General features: G+C 41.2%; 1 protein-coding gene and 1 non-coding gene across 2 annotated transcripts; both read left to right on the top strand.

The window, feature by feature from the left end:
• The first annotated feature begins 37 nt into the window (after positions 1-37).
• trnap-ugg (transfer RNA proline (anticodon UGG)) lies at positions 38-109 on the top strand. The gene has a single exon. It is a non-coding gene; the product is annotated as a tRNA-Pro (tRNA).
• Positions 110-796: 687 nt separating this feature from the next.
• im:7152348 (E3 ubiquitin-protein ligase RNF186) lies at positions 797-5,250 on the top strand. The gene is made up of 4 exons (XM_014149470.2): positions 797-1,075; positions 1,420-2,218; positions 3,745-3,855; positions 4,539-5,250. Exons 2-4 carry the CDS (start codon positions 1,836-1,838, stop codon positions 4,582-4,584), a joined length of 540 nt encoding a protein of 179 aa, XP_014004945.1. The 5' UTR covers positions 797-1,075; positions 1,420-1,835; the 3' UTR covers positions 4,585-5,250.
• The last annotated feature ends 12,285 nt before the right edge of the window (positions 5,251-17,535 follow it).

Here is a 17,535-nt window from a genome sequence, read left to right as displayed (position 1 = left end):
ATCTATATGTTGTAAAATGTTCTTCCTATTATATCGTGGCTCGTTGGTCTAGGGGTATGATTCTCGCTTTGGGTGCGAGAGGTCCCGGGTTCAAATCCCGGACGAGCCCTGCTTTTTCAGTCCCGATACGACATAAATCGCGTTCTTCTCAAACGATGTAAAGGATATAATGACTGTATCGGAATATTTTTTTACCACAGAGAGAAGAAGTGCAAAACAAAATAAACAAGCTGGGACACAATAATTATCAGCCCAATTTCTGCTGCAGATAGAGAAAAGAGGTCTTTGGATTTAGGCTTACATTATTTTTGCTTTTATGTTTGACAGTAATTTTGTATTTTTTTATTTCACCTTAATTTAACCAGGTAGTCCAGTTGAGAACAAGTTCTCATTTACAACTGCCACTTGGCCAAGATAAAGCAAAGCAGTGCGACACAAACAACAACACAGAGTTACACATGGGATAAACAAACGTACAGTCAATAACACAATAGAAAAATCTATATACAGTGTGTGTAAATGTAGTAAGATTAGGGAGGTAAGGCAATAAATAGGCCATAGTGGCGAAAATCTCTCTCTTTCAATTGAAATGGGCTTTATTGGAATGGGAAACATATGTTAACATTCCCCAAACCAAGACAAATAAACATTTTTTTTTTCAAGTGAGAAGACACAAAACAACAACATCAAAATTCTATTAGAATTTAACAGTAAATATTGCACTGAAAAAGGTTTCCCTCCCCCCTCCACCACCCACTGTCAGGCACCCTAAACAAAGGGAGTGAGCTCCCAGCCAGTCAGACAGCTTTGAGCACAGTCACCCCTCCTCCCCTCCAGGCTGCTAGTAAACCTTCACACAGGCAGGCAGGCCGGCCATCCCCTGGCTGCCACAGCTGCTGTGCCGGTTGGGCCTGCCCTTAGAAAAGAGACAACCCAAAACTGCCCCCTACAACACACAGATACTCTGAAAAGGAGGTAGCACAGTAGAGTCTGTCTTTCTGTTTCTATCTCTCTATCATATAACAACGACAGGACCATCACTTTTAACTTCCTGGAATATTCCTCCATATTTACTGTAAGTATATTTTATTTTAAAAATAACTTTTTAATTGAAATAGAAGTTTAATCTTAGCGTGATGTTCATTTTGAACAGAAATGGTCATGATATGTTTTTTTTGTAACAATTAATTAGCTAATTAAATTTAGAAGATTAAACCTTTAAAACTTATTAGCGAGAACTTGTAAATAACTAACGTTTTATGTGACAGTGACAACCTCTTAAACCAGTTAATCTAAAACTTTTTGTAACTGTTTATGGACATACAACACTTTTCATTTATGTCACTCATTTTGTATATCTCTGCATGTAAAGGATATAATGACTGATTCAGCTGTATTGGAATATTTTTTTAACCACAGAGAGAAGAACAGAGAAGAACTGCAAAACAAAATAAAGAAACTTGGACACAATAATCATTAGCCCAATTTCTGCTGGCCCAGCAGTACCCTCCATCTCCCCAGCGACTCCTCTTCCTCTTCCACAGACAGACAGACAGACAGCCCCATCCTCCACACCTAGTTTAATGCCTGCCTAGTTAGGTGTCCAGCCCGATTACCCAGTGCTCCAGTCTCTGCAGCCTATACCCAGGCCCCTCCAGACCAGGCTTTCTCAGGTCCAGGTATCCTTGTCAGGCCTACTGCCCAGTCACCTCCAGACTAGCCTTCGTAGCCTCCACTCCTCCAGCCAGGTAGGCCTGCCAGCCCAGTGCTATAGTCTTGCTGCACCACCCAGGCTCTTCCAGTCCAGGTCCAGCTATCGCTGTCCGGCCCGGGCCATGGTTCTGTGTGAGGACATGGAGTGTGGGGTGTGTTATCAGCCCTACTCCCGTCAGGACCGGATCCCCCGGGTGCTCCACTGTAGACACACCTTCTGTGCCACCTGCTTAGAGACCATGTCCCAGCCCAAGAGTGACATGATCACCGTGTGCTGCCCGTTGTGCCGCCAGACCACCTGTGTAGGGCACGGCCTCAGCCTTCAGGAGGCGCTGTGGGTCAACTCACGCCTCTGGGACTACATACCTGAGAGCAAAGAAGAGGAGGAGGAGGTGAAGGAAGAAGAGGAGGAGGGGGTGAAGGAAGAAGAAGAGCAGGAGGAGGAAGAGGAGGAGGAGAGAGTGGAGGCTAACAGACAGACACAGGCCTCCTCACAGGCAGAATGGTGAGCCTTCTTCACTTGACCCACATGAAAAAATACAACAGTTTACTATAGAATACTACAGTGCTTACTATAGAATACTACAGTACTTACTATAGAATACTACAGTTTACTATAGAATACTACAGTTTACTATAGAATACTACAGTACTTACTATAGAATACTACAGTTTACTATAGAATACTACAGTTTACTATAGAATACTACAGTACTTACTATAGAATACTACAGTACTTACTATAGAATACTACAGTATACTATAGAATACTACAGTGCTTACTATAGAATACTACAGTACTTACTATAGAATACTACAGTTTACTATAGAATACTACAGTACTTACTATAGAATACTATAGTTTACTATAGAATACTACAGTTTACTATAGAATACTACAGTTTACTATAGAATACTACAGTACTTACTATAGAATACTACAGTGCTTACTATAGAATACTACAGTACTTACTATAGAATACTACAGTTTACTATAGAATACTACAGTACTTACTATAGAATACTATAGTTTACTATAGAATACTACAGTTTACTATAGAATACTACAGTACTTACTATAGAATACTACAGTACTTACTATATGATACTATAGTTTACTATAGAATACTACAGTTTATTATAGAATACTACAGTACTAAATATAGAATACTACAGTACTTACTATAGGATACTATAGTTTACTATAGAATACTACAGTACTTACTATAGAATACTACAGTTTACTATAGAATACTACAGTACTTACTATAGAATACCACAGTTTACTATAGAATATCACAGTTTACTATAGAATACTACAGTTTACTATAGAATACAACAGTACTTACTATAGAATACTACAGTTTATTATAGAATACTACAGTTTATTATAGAATACTACAATGCTTACCATAGAATACTACAGTACTTACTATAGAATACTACAGTTTACTATAGAATACCACAGAATTTACTATATAATTCTGTAGTAAACTAGTGAACTGTAGATTAGTATTATCCTCAAAAACATAAACGCACACACATGCACACGCGCGCACGCACACGCACGCACACGCACGCACACACACACACACACACACACACACACACACACACACACACACACACACACACACACACACACACACACCTCTGTTCACTTGAATCTTGAAATTCCTCTGTCTTAGCCTCCGTACCAGTATGTCCCTATCCTCAGTGTCATAATAGAGGAGTCTGGATATTTAGAAACACATTTGTTTAGCCCATAGATGGTGACCAGAATCTAGGCTACAAACAGTACCGTGATGACACAATAATAGACACTGCATAACAATAATACTGCTTCAACCACAAACAATGTCCTAACGGCAAATACCTAACATGACTACACTTCCTTCACTGTCTTTGGCCTGTTCCTGTTACTCACCAAATCTCTCTCTCTCTCTCTCTCTCTCTCTCTCTCTCTCTCTCTCTCTCTCTCTCTCTCTCTCTCTCTCTCTCTCTCTCTGTCTCCCCCCTTCATCCTCTCAGCCCTACGACGAAGCGCTCTAGAAAAATGCTGAAATTTCCGGCCTTCCTCAGGAAATTCAGTCTGACAAAACCACAGCATCAAGAGAGGATTGTGCCTAGTTGTGCCAACGTGTAAGTAATCCTCACCTTGTGTTGGATCGTCTGCTTTATCGTTAGGGTCCGCATCCCAAATGGCACCCTATTCCTTATGTAGCGCACTACTTTAGACCAGGAGCTCTGGTCTACAGATGTAGGATCTTAATTTGATCACCCTTTTGTTGCTGATAATTTTCCTGCACTGCAGGAAATGCAAACATTTAGTCTATTCAAGCTTTAAAAAGGCTTCTAAAGTTTGTAATTTACACTTTAAAATGTCAGACTTGATTTGCACCAAACAAAAAATGAATCAACTCCTACAAAAAAATATCCATTAATTTTCAATTCACAAAATAATTCACCTTTCCTGTTGCTGCATGAATATTTTCCTAGCAAACTAGCTCAAATTAAAATCCTACATCTGTATATGGAAGGCCAGCTGATGTTGCGTACTATATAGTACAAAACATTTCAACATCCACACATAAATCCTACTAACTCCCCTCTGTGATCAAAACATGTTGAGATATCCTAAACGTGATTTAGAAGGAATTTCTCCTATAATCAAAGTAGAGAGATTTCTTATACTTATCTTCTGTTCCAGCCATATTAACCTTGTGTTTATTACATTTATGATGATTGAAAGCAAAAGTGAAACTATGACATTTTGAATATATTAATTTGTGCTAATGTTATGTATTTTGATGTTTCCCCAACAGGGAGATGAAATCCTGGCGCAGGCTTCCAGCTGCTGACACTTTTTAGGTCTCTCACGCGCTGGACGCAGGGAGATATACGTGTACTGTATCAACAGTGGAGTGTTTACAGTTTCTCTCTGATATAATCATTTGCATCTTTTGAACAATGAGGTGTAGATTAGCAGTTGATGACCCCCCCCCCCCACAGTCAACAGGCAACACTGTTAAGAACAGCTCAGAGACGGTCTGTATCCAATATGGCACCCTAGTCCCTATAGGTCTCTGGTTAAAAGTAGTGCACTATATAGGGAATAGGGTGGCATTTAGGACATACGTTTTTTTGGAGAACCCAGCATGAGTCCATGTGTGTCTGACTGTGACAAGACAGCCTTTATTGTTGAGAAACAGTGAAACTGCCCCAGTGGTCCTGTCTTCTTACCCATTGGTTACTCTAGTCTTAATTCCCCACAGCTGGTGCAGTGGGATTTGGTTCAGCTGTCTCTATGACAGACGTCCCAATGGAAGCTAGGGTACCCCCTCCAACCACTCCCTCCTGCTGGCCCCCCCCCTCTTAACAGATGGCCTCCTGAGGATGACCCCCACCCTCCTCCTCCTCCTTCCCCAGTGTCTGCAAACAGAGCATTTAATTTATTATCAGCTTTTTGCATTCACAACAATTTTTTAAAAATATATATTATCTTTAATAAAAAAATAAAAATCTATTTGAAAATAAGAAAGTTTGTTGTTCTGTGTTCATGGGGTTCAGAAGTAATTTGACCTTCACACTGCGGTCCCCTGTGGCTCAGTTGGTAGAGCATGGTGTTTGCAACGCCAGGGTTGTGGGTTCGATTCCCGCGGGGGACCAGTATGTATGAAAGAAATGTATGTATTCACTACTGTAAGTCCCTCTGGATAAGAGCGTCTGCTAAATGACTAAAATGTAAATGTAAAATGTGGTTAGTCAGTGGTCCTTCAGTTGATAATGGGTTTAGTTTCACCATGTGGTTAGTCAGTGGTCCTTCAGTTGATAATGGGTTTAGTTTCACCATGTGGTTAGTCAGTGGTCCTTCAGTTGATAATGGGTTTAGTTTCACCATGTGGTTAGTCAGTGGTCCTTCAGTTGATAATGGGTTTAGTTTCACCATGTGGTTAGTCAGTGGTCCTTCAGTTGATAATGGGTTTAGTTTCATCATGTGGCTAGTCAGTGGTCCTTCAGTTGATAATGGGTTTAGTTTCACCATGTGGTTAGTCAGTGGTCCTTCAGTTGATAATGGGTTTAGTTTCATCATGTGGTTAGTCAGTGGTCCTTCAGTTGATAATGGGTTTAGTTTCACTATGTGCTTAGTCAGTGGTCCTTCAGTTGATAATGGGTTTAGTTTCACCATGTGGTTAGTCAGTGGTCCTTCAGTTGATAATGGGTTTAGTTTCACCATGTGGTTAGTCAGGGGGCCTTCAGTTGATAATGGGTTTAGTTTCATCATGTGCTTAGTCAGTGGTCCTTCAGTTGATAATGGGTTTAGTTTCACCATGTGCTTAGTCAGTGGTCCTTCAGTTGATAATGGGTTTAGTTTCACCATGTGGTTAGTCAGTGGTCCTTCAGTTGATAATGGGTTTAGTTTCACCATGTGGTTAGTCAGTGGTCCTTCAGTTGATAATGGGTTTAGTTTCACCATGTGGTTAGTCAGTGGTCCTTCAGTTGATAATGGGTTTAGTTTCACCATGTGCTTAGTCAGTGGTCCTTCAGTTGATAATGGGTTTAGTTTCACCATGTGGTTAGTCAGTGGTCCTTCAGTTGATAATGGGTTTAGTTTCACCATGTGGTTAGTCAGTGGTCCTTCAGTTGATAATGGGTTTAGTTTCACCATGTGGTTAGTCAGTGGTCCTTCAGTTGATAATGGGTTTAGTTTCACCATGTGGTTAGTCAGTGGTCCTTCAGTTGATAATGGGTTTAGTTTCACCATGTGGTTAGTCAGTGGTCCTTCAGTTGATAATGGGTTTAGTTTCACCATGTGGTTAGTCAGTGGTACTTCAGTTGATAATGGGTTTAGTTTCACCATGTGGTTAGTCAGTGGTCCTTCAGTTGATAATGGGTTTAGTTTCACCATGTGGTTAGTCAGTGGTCCTTCAGTTGATAATGGGTTTAGATTCACCATGTGGTTAGTCAGTGGTCCTTCAGTTGATAATGGGTTTAGTTTCAGCATGTGGTTAGTCAGTGGTCCTTCAGTTGATAATGGGTTTAGTTTCACCATGTGGTTAGTCAGTGGTCCTTCAGTTGATAATGGGTTTAGTTTCACCATGTGGTTAGTCAGTTGTCCTTCAGTTGATAATGGGTTTAGTTTCACCATGTGGTTAGTCAGTGGTCCTTCAGTTGATAATGGGTTTAGTTTCACCATGTGGTTAGTCAGTGGTCCTTCAGTTGATAATGGGTTTAGTTTCACCATGTGCTTAGTCAGTGGTCCTTCAGTTGATAATGGGTTTAGTTTCACCATGTGGTTAGTCAGTGGTCCTTCAGTTGATAATGGGTTTAGTTTCACCATGTGCTTAGTCAGTGGTCCTTCAGTTGATAATGGGTTTAGTTTCACCATGTGGTTAGTCAGTGGTCCTTCAGTTGATAATGGGTTTAGTTTCACCATGTGGTTAGTCAGTGGTCCTTCAGTTGATAATGGGTTTAGTTTCACCATGTGGTTAGTCAGTGGTCCTTCAGTTGATAATGGGTTTAGTTTCACCATGTGGTTAGTCAGTGGTCCTTCAGTTGATAATGGGTTTAGTTTCACCATGTGGTTAGTCAGTGGTCCTTCAGTTGATAATGGGTTTAGTTTCACCATGTGGTTAGTCAGTGGTCCTTCAGTTGATAATGGGTTTAGTTTCACCATGTGGTTAGTCAGTGGTCCTTCAGTTGATAATGGGTTTAGTTTCACCATGTGGTTAGTCAGTGGTCCTTCAGTTGATAATGAGTTTAGTTTCACCATGTGGTTAGTCAGTGGTCCTTCAGTTGATAATGGGTTTAGTTTCACCATGTGGTTAGTCAGTGGTCCTTCAGTTGATAATGGGTTTAGTTTCACCATGTGGTTTTATTCAGATGGTCTGAGCCTCAGTCATCTGCATAGTTTCCTACACAACATGCATCCCCGGGCCATCCCAGAGCCTTTCATTTGAATCCCCTCATAATAAGACACAAACTTCGTGCTACAGTAACTTGTGTGTTTTGTTTTGAATGTTACAGTCACTCAGTAAAAGACATATAACCTTACCACAATGAACCAATTTTTATCCTCCCCCTCTATCAGAAACTCTCTGAACAGATGGTCGGTAGTTACGTTCGCAATGTAAATATGGTGCAGTTGAATACTGTCAACTCAAGCTGTGAGTACAATAGAGGGAGAGTATTCACAATTATAAACTGTGTGGGTCAAGCTCTGAATGCTGATTGGCTGACAGCCGTGGTATATCAGACCGTATACCACGGCTATGACAAAACATTTTATTTTTACTGCTCTAATTACATTGGTAACCAGTTTATAATAGCAATAAGGCACCTCGGGGGGTTTGTGGTACATGGCCAATATACCAGGGCTAAGGGCAGTGTCCAGGCACTCCACGTTGCGTCGTGCATAAAACATCCCTTAGCCGTGATATATTGGCCATATACCACACCTCCCCGTGCCTTATTGCTTATTAGGCAACTCCTAGTCAGTGTTCCAAATGGCTCCCTATAACCCAATATAGTGCACTACTTTTGACTGTAGCCCTATGGGCCATGGTCTTCAGTAGTGCGCTAAGGGGCCGATTCCGACCCGGGTTAAGGGCGAGTATATGGAACGTAATTCCCTTTTTATGCTCTTTTCTCTCTATGCGTATTCTGACCTTGAACTTAAGCATGAGAATAGAATGCTATTTACCCGCTATTCGGTTTGGGGGGAGTGGAGATTAAATAAATGAAGGTGTGGAGGAGGCGTGTCTACAGATACACTGTATTAATGATCTGTAGACACGCCTCCTCCACACCTTCATTAATACAGTGTATCTGTAGACACACCTCCTCCACACCTTCATTAATACAGTGTATCTGTAGACACGCCTCCACCACACCTTCATTAATACAATGTATCTGTAGACACACCTCCTCCACACCTTCATTAATACAGTGTATCTGTAGACACACCTCCTCCACACCTTCATTAATACAGTGTATCTGTAGACACGCCTCCACCACACCTTCATTAATACAATGTATCTGTAGACACACCTCCTCCACACCTTCATTAATACAGTGTATCTATAGACACACCTCCTCCACACCTTCATTAATACAGTGTATCTGTAGACACGCCTCCTCCACACCTTCATTAATACAGTGTATCTGTAGACACAAGGCTTGTGTAGGAAAGGCTTGTGTAGGAAAGGCTTGTGTAGGAAAGGCGTGTCTAGGAAAGGCTTGTGTAGGAAAGGCTTGTGTAGGAAAGGCTTGTGTAGGAAAGGCTTGTCTAGGAAAGGCTTGTGTAGGAAAGGCTTGTGTAGGAAAGGCTTGTGTAGGAAAGGCTTGTCTAGGAAAGGCGTGTCTAGGAAAGGCTTGTGTAGGAAAGGCTTGTGTAGGAAAGGCTTGTGTAGGAAAGGCTTGTGTAGGAAAGGCTTGTGTAGAAAAGGCTTGTGTAGGAAAGGCTTGTGTAGGAAAGGCTTGTGTAGGAAAGGCTTGTGTAGGAAAGGCTTGTGTAGGAAAGGCTTGTGTAGGAAAGGCGTGTCTAGGAAAGGCTTGTGTAGGAAAGGCTTGTGTAGGAAAGGCTTGTGTAGAAAAGGCTTGTGTAGGAAAGGCTTGTGTAGGAAAGGCTTGTGTAGGAAAGGCTTGTGTAGAAAAGGCTTGTGTAGGAAAGGCTTGTGTAGGAAAGGCTTGTGTAGGAAAGGCTTGTGTAGGAAAGGCTTGTGTAGAAAAGGCGTGTCTAGGAAAGGCTTGTGTAGAAAAGGCTTGTGTAGGAAAGGCTTGTGTAGGAAAGGCTTGTCTAGGAAAGGCGTGTCTAGGAAAGGCTTGTGTAGGAAAGGCTTGTGTAGGAAAGGCTTGTGTAGGAAAGGCTTGTGTTGGAAAGGCTTGTGTAGGAAAGGCTTGTGTAGGAAAGGCTTGTGTAGGAAAGGCTTGTGTAGGAAAGGTATCAATATCTAAATCAGAATCGGGCCCTAAGTAGGGAAAAAGTTGGATGTAATGAGACACAGCCCTATTGTTCTGAAACAGGTACTAGTGGTTACTTCTCCATGGGGGCAATCATAGAAGTATAATCTGAGAGTGTACCCATGAGGTTACCGGTCATATTACCAGGGTTAGAGCTTCCAAGCCTGTTCTATTCATTCTATTTCTATGCTCCTATAGTTGTGAAAGAGGTACTAGAATAGCAACTACTTCCCTCACCTAGTTTCTCTTTTCCACATCACCGACCCATGACACATACCGACCCATGACACATACCGGTATACCACTTAATAAAGGACTGGGAAAACAAGTGGGAGATTTGTCAATGCTAAAATACTGTCTTACTCTGTATGACAGAACGATAACAGAAAACACTCACTCAGCTATGGAAGTGAATTTTAATGCCTTATTTTTGATTTTTTGATTGAGCATCTGTGATGATTTCAACGTTTTATGAGTCCAGCACATAGGATCATCATCCCTGTTTTGTAGATGAAATCAAAGTTCATTGGTCGCGTAACACAGATTTGCAGGTGTTACAGCAGGTGCAGCGGAATGCTTACGTTACCAGCTAAGATGGGCTTTCTCTCATTGGCTATATATGCCTGCTGCATATTTACCAGTGCTACTCGTTTTGTTTTTGTATGTGGGAGCCACTTTGGGTTGCGACAATCATTCAGTGGGCCTCACAGATCTTCAAATTTGTAGTACCTTCCTCCAATATGATCAGTTATCAATTTGAGAGCAAATTCAGAGCAACAGAGCACATGCAAATTGATTTGATGTACAGCACATCACAAATATATACATACACACCTCAAATCGGCTACTTCGCATTAAATAAGACCCCGTATTAATAAGGGTTAGCTCATGAGTTGGATGAGCGAAATATAATTCGTTCTAAATGTATAGTCTGTTGTTGCTATCCTTGTGAGGCAATCCAGGTGTGCATTAGTCAGTCTGTTTCTCTGTTTTTGTTTCACAATGTTCATTGTTGTGCTCCCGAGTGGCACAGCGGTCTAAGGCACTGCTATTGCAGTGCTAGAGGTGTCACTACACACCCTAGTTTAACCCCAGGCTGTATCAAAACCGGCCTTGATCGGGACTCCCATAGGGAGCTTGAACAATTGGCCCAGTGTTGTCTGGGTTAAGGGGAAGGTTTGGTCAGGGTAGGCCGTCATTTTAAATAAGAATTTGTTCTTAATTGACTTACCTGGTTAAATAAAAATAAAAAAATGAAAATGTTTCTTCACATGAATAAGTGCTGACAAAAAAATGATGTCACCTTTTGCGCACACTGCTCCAGAAATGGGTAACACCTGATCCTAGTTCACCTTGCAATGTTTCGTTTGCCCGCAGCTCCACTATCTCACTCTCAGAGGTGACACTGGCACATGAAAGGGGTTCTCAATGAAGTTGAAAAACTCTTTGTACTCCATGATATCCTTGAATCTTGACTCAAAAACTCCAACTTCAACTCTTCCAACACACACAAATGCATCACTGTTAAAATGTTGCAGTATTTCTGGGTTGTATGTGGTGAGTGCTCTGAGTTTTGGTAAATTAACAAACTGTCTGTCAGGTATGAACAGAGTGTGGATTTTATTTTGAAGCTATTTTAAAGCATTGAATTGAAATTGTATCATTGTTATTGTATCACTGCGAGCCGGAATTTAAGGACTTGCGGGCCGCATACAGCCTGCGGGCCGCGCGATGAGTACCACCGACATACACTGTATGGACCTACACACTTAAATATACAGACAAACACTCTTAAGCCGTCACACAATTAACATGGCCGTTATACTGGCACTGTGAAAGGCTGTTGCAGTTATATTGAGGACAAACGAGCTGAAAGACAGAGGTCAGTTTACTTTTAGACATATGCTGACATTGGTGAACTAGAGAAACAACAAATAGGCCAAATGCTTACTCAATGTTGACTTACTGTGGTAGCAGGATTACTTTCTTGTCATTCTGGTTTGGAGGTGAACAGGCTGTGGCAGGTTATGCCTCATCTAATCTCATCTCAAATCTCAAACGTCCAGAGAAAACTACCCTGATTGATTTGATATTGACAAATGTTCCACATAAATATTGTGCAGGTTGGTGTTTTTTGTAATTATTTAAGTGACCATTGTGCTGTTGTTGCTGTTAGAAATACTAAGGTTCCTAAGACAAACCCACGCTTTATTCGTAAGAGAAATGTTAAGAGTTTTAATTAGCAGTCTTTCTTTCATGATTCGTTAAATTTTGACTGGAGCAAGATTGATCTTATTCCTGATGTGGAAACTGCCTGGAAATTCTTTCATGATAGTTTCAGAGTTAAAGGGAGGGATAACCCATGGTTTTCTCCAAATAGTAAGCAAACATGCCCCATTCCACAGGTTCAGAGTTAAAGGGAGGGATGCCCCATTCCACAGGTTCAGAGTTAAAGGGAGGGCCAACCCATGGTTTTCTCTAAATATTAAACAAACATGCCCCTTTCCACAGGTTCAGAGTTAAAGGGAGGGATGCCCCATTCCACAGGTTCAGAGTTAAAGGGAGGGATGCCCCATTCCACAGGTTCAGAGTTAAAGGGAGGGATGCCCCATTCCACAGGTTCAGAGTTAAAGGGAGGGATGCCCCATTCCACAGGTTCAGGGTTAAAGGGAGGGATGCCCCATTCCACAGGTTCAGTTAAAGCGAGGGATGCCCCATTCCACAGGTTCAGAGTTAAAGGGAGGGATGCCCCATTCCACAGGTTCAGGGTTAAAGGGAGGGATGCCCCATTCCACAGGTTCAGAGTTAAAGGGTGGGATGCCCCATTCCACAGGTTCAGAGTTAAAGGGAGGGATGCCCCATTCCACAGGTTCAGAGTTAAAGGGAGGGATGCCCCATTCCACAGGTTCAGGGTTAAAGGGAGGGATGCCCCATTCCACAGGTTCAGAGTTAAAGGGAGGGATGCCCCATTCCACAGGTTCAGAGTTAAAGGGAGGGATAATCCATGGTTTTCTTCTGAGCTGTCTTGTATTATTCATGAACGTAATCTATCCTGGGCAAAAGCAAGGAAATCATGTTCTGATGCTGATTGGCTTCTTTTTAGGCTGCTACGAGACAAGTGTTCTTCTCTTCTCAGGAAGACCAAGTCTGAATATTTTATGTCTGTTACCACTGATAACCTGAATGACCCTAGACAGTTTTGGAAGGCTATTAAGTCTATGTCTGGTAACAGTAATGTTAATGAATTACCATCATGTTTATTGAAGGACTCTGTTGATGTATATGACAAAACTGAAATGCTGAATTGTTTCAATGAGCACTTTGCATCATCTGGTAGGCTGTTTGATTCAGTGTTCTCTGTCTCTGTACAACCCTGTGTGAATGAACCAGTGAGAGCTGGTTAAACTTTAATGCTTTTTGCCATTTTTTTTTTATTTCACCTTTATTTAACCAGGTAGGCAAGTTGAGAACAAGTTCTCATTTACAATTGCGACCTGGCCAAGATAAAGCAAAGCAGTTCGACAACATACAAAAACACAGAGTTACACATGGAGTAAAACAACATACAATCAATGATACAGTAGACAAAAATAAGACTATATACAATGTGAGCAAATGATGTGAGATAAGGGAGGTAAAGGCGAAAAAAGGCCATGGTGGCAAAGTAAATAAAGTATAGCAAGTAAAACACTGGAATGGTAGAATTATAATTTGAAGAAAGTTCAAAGTTAAAATATAAATAATATGGTGCAAAGGAGCAAAATAATAAATAAAATAAATAAATACAGTAGGGGAAGAGGTAGTAGTTTGGGCTAAATTATAGATGGGCTATGTACAGGTGCAGTGATCTGGGAGCTGCTCTGATAGCTGGTGCTTAAAGCTAGTGAGGGAGATAAGTGTTTCCAGTTACAGAGTTTCAAAGTTACACAAAGCCCTGAAATCCTTAGATCAGAGAAAGCCTGCAGGTCCTGATCTTTTGGATCCCTGCTTTTTAAATCTGGTAGCTGATTTCATAGCTGAACCACTTACATATCTGTTCAATCTAATCATGAAATGCAATGAAATTCCAAAGATCTGTAAATCAGCATTCGTCCTACCACTTTTAAAAGGGGGAGATCCAACTCTTTTAAATAATTATAGGCCAATCTCAAAGCTGTCACCCCTGGTGAAAATACTTGAAACCCTTGTGAGTGACCAGCTAAAATAGTTTTTATAGACTAACTCTATTTTATCAATGTACCAATCGGGCTTCAGGAAGAAGCATAGCACAATTACAGCAGCCATGAAGGTTTTAAATGATATCACTGAAGCCTTTGACAAAAAACAGCACTGTGTCTCACTTTGTATTGATCTCTCTAAGGCTTTTGATACAGTTGATCATGTTATACTGAGGCAGAGATTGTCGAGTGTAGGTCTTTCGGAGCATGCAGTTGTATGGTTTGTTAACTATCTGTCTGATAGAACTCAGTGCACTCAATGTGATGGGCTCATGTCTGTTAAATTGTCTGTCTTTAATGGTGTGCCCCAGGGCTCTGTACTTGGTCCCCTCTTATTCACTATTTATATAAATAATTTAGACAAAAATGTGCAAAATGCTCAACTTCACTTTCATGCTGATGATACTGTTATTTATTGTTGTGCCTCGTCTCTCACAAAAGCTTTCCAGAACATGAAAACTGCTTTTTATACTGTTCAACAATTGAAGCTTTTCTTCAATGTTGACAAAACTAATCTAAAGCAAGAAATAGACATCTGAACCTTTCACCTATTACTACCTGTCAGGGCAAAGAGATTGAGACCTCGTATAAATATCTTGGAATTTTAATTGATGACAGCTTCTCTTTTAAATTGCATATTCAACAATTTACAAAAGAATTGAAGCTGAAATTGGGATTTTATTTCAGGAATAAGGCCTGTTTTTCTTTTGAAGCCAGAAGGAGGCTAGTATCAGCTACACTTATGCCTTTACTAGACTATGGTGATATTATATATATGAATGCTTCCGCTCAGTGTTTGAGATCAATTGACACCCTTTACCATGGATCTTTGAGATGTATTTTAAACTGCACAAACCTTACGCACCACTGCACTTTATATACCAGGGTTGGCTGGCCTTCTCTAGTCACTCGTAGGCTCAGTCACTGGTGTACTTTTATTTATAAAGCCATTTTGGGTTTACTACCATTTTATTTGGGCATTTTTATTGTTCAGAAATGTGGTGTGTACTCTCTTCGTTCTCAGGACTTTATCCTGATGACGGTTCCAAATGTTCGAACTGAATTTGGTTGAAGGGCTTTTATGTACTCTGCACCATCGGCTAGGAACGCCTTACAAAATACTTTAAACTGGAAGAACTTGGTCCCGATTGGTGTTTTTGAGGCTGATTCCCTGACCTGTCAATGTTTTTAATTTGCTGTTTTATGATTTTGTTATACTCTTGTGAATTCAGTGTTTTTTCACTAGGTTATCTGTAGTTGTTGATGTTGTCTGTCTGTAATTGTGTAATGACTTGGTGCTGCCTATCTTCACCAGGACACTCTTGAAAAAGAGATTGCAAATCTCAATCAAATAAATAAAATCCACCAGCCATCTCGCTCTGAGCCTGGGGACGAGGTCATGTGTCACCTGGTTCATGTCTCACCTGGTTCACGTCTCACCTGGTTCACGTCTCACCTGGTTCACGTCTCACCTGGTTCACGTCTCACCTGGTTCTATCAGCATATCTATGGCTGGTCAGGAATAACATTACAGATTCAACAGAGGCCATCAGTAATGCTTCAATGACATGGCACTGGTAGGTTATAGCTCACCAGATAGATACCATGACTAGACAGGTAGGTTATAGTTCACCAGACTGGTAGGTTATAGTTCACCAGATAGATACCATGACTAGACAGGTAGGTTATAGCTCACCAGATAGATACCATGACTAGACTGGTAGGTTATAGCTCACCAGACAGGTAGGTTATAGCTCACCAGACAGGTAGGTTATAGTTCACCAGACTGGTAGGTTATAGTTCACCAGATAGATACCATGACTAGACAGGTAGGTTAAGGCTCACCAGATAGATACCATGACTAGACTGGTAGGTTATAGCTCACCAGACAGGTAGGTTATAGCTCACCAGACAGGTAGGTTATAGTTCACCAGACTGGTAGGTTATAGTTCACCAGATAGATACCATGACTAGACAGGTAGGTTATAGCTCACCAGATAGATACCATGACTAGACTGGTAGGTTATAGCTCACCAGACAGGTAGGTTATAGCTCACCAGATAGATACCATGACCAGACAGGTAGGTTATAGCTCACCAGATAGATACCATGACTAGACTGGTAGGTTATAGCTCACCAGAAAGATACCATGACTAGACAGGTAGGTTATAGTTCACCAGATAGATACCATGACCAGACAGGTAGGTTATAGCTCACCAGATAGATACCATGACTAGACTGGTAGGTTATAGCTCACCAGATAGATACCATGAATAGACAGGTAGGTTATAGCTCACCAGACAGGTAGGTTATAGCTCACCAGATAGATACCATGACTAGACTGGTAGATTATAGCTCACCAGACAGGTAGGTTATAGCTCACCAGATAGATACCATGACTAGACTGGTAGGTTATAGCTCACCAGACAGGTAGGTTATAGCTCACCAGATAGATACCATGACTAGACTGGTAGGTTATAGCTCACCAGATAGATACCATGACTAGACTGGTAGATTATAGTTCACCAGACAGGTAGGTTATAGCTCACCAGATAGATACCATGACTAGACTGGTAGGTTATAGCTCACCAGACAGGTAGGTTATAGCTCACCAGATAGATACCATGACTAGACTGGTAGGTTATAGCTCACCAGACAGGTAGGTTATAGCTCACCAGACAGGTAGGTTATAGCTCACCAGATAGATACCATGACTAGACTGGTAGGTTATAGCTCACCAGACAGGTAGGTTATAGCTCACCAGACAGGTAGGTTATAGCTCACCAGATAGATACCATGACTAGACAGGTAGGTTATAGCTCACCAGACAGGTAGGTTATAGCTCACCAGACAGGTAGGTTATAGCTCACCAGATAGATACCATGACTAGACAGGTAGGTTATAGCTCACCAGATAGATACCATGACTAGACTGGTAAGTTATAGTTCACCTGGAACATGCATCAGAATAGCATGCATAGTCTGCATGACCAGTCAAGAACTAGCCTTCAGGACCTTCAATAGATCAATCACGTGGGATGTTGTCTCACCTGATTCTGGAGAAAATGGAAAGTATCAAAACCAAAACAAACAACAACAACAACAACAACAATATGTAAGAAGGCAAAATGCAAAGTATCATCAAAGCCAGGACTAGGCAGCGACGAACTAGCAGGCACATGTCTTCATGAGGAAATGCATGAAATGAAATGTACGAATTCACTACTGTAAGTCGCTCTGGATAAGAGCGTCTGCTAAATGACTAAAAATGTCAAATGTCTAAATGATCATCAGGAATTGTTATCTTCTTGGAACCTATTGAGACTCCTACTGTAATGTCAATCAGATCAGGGAGTTATAACTCATTGTCTAAATCAATAACAAAGGTCAGTGGGGGGGGGACCGCTGTAATCTGTTATGTTTATAATTAATAGATTTTTTTTTTTTTAAAGAGAGTATTGTTAGTTGAGTTTATCATAATTGCGTTGGAAGTATCTGATCTGTAACACCAAACCGCCACCATCTGTCTATGAGACATCAGTAATCTCTGTTTGCTGACAGTGACCTCTTTTAAGACAATGTATTCATTGAGGTGGGGGTGGGAAAAGCGGACCCAAAGCGTGGGCATGCACTGGACCATGTAC

The sequence above is a fragment of the Salmo salar genome, chromosome ssa16 (genome assembly GCF_905237065.1).
Source record: "Salmo salar chromosome ssa16, Ssal_v3.1, whole genome shotgun sequence".
NCBI lineage: Eukaryota > Metazoa > Chordata > Actinopteri > Salmoniformes > Salmonidae > Salmo > Salmo salar.
This window is presented reverse-complemented; position numbering and strand designations above follow the sequence as displayed.

What these genes read in the sequence shown, in the direction of transcription:
- im:7152348 (XM_014149470.2), top strand. Translation starts at nt 1,836, where the DNA reads ATGGTTCTGTGTGAGGACATGGAGTGTGGGGTGTGTTATCAGCCCTAC. An exon ending in GCCTCCTCACAGGCAGAATG is followed by an intron (nt 2,219 to 3,744) that starts GTGAGCCTTCTT and finishes TCATCCTCTCAG; the next exon opens with CCCTACGACGAAGCGCTCTA. An exon ending in GTGCCTAGTTGTGCCAACGT is followed by an intron (nt 3,856 to 4,538) that starts GTAAGTAATCCT and finishes TTTCCCCAACAG; the next exon opens with GGAGATGAAATCCTGGCGCA.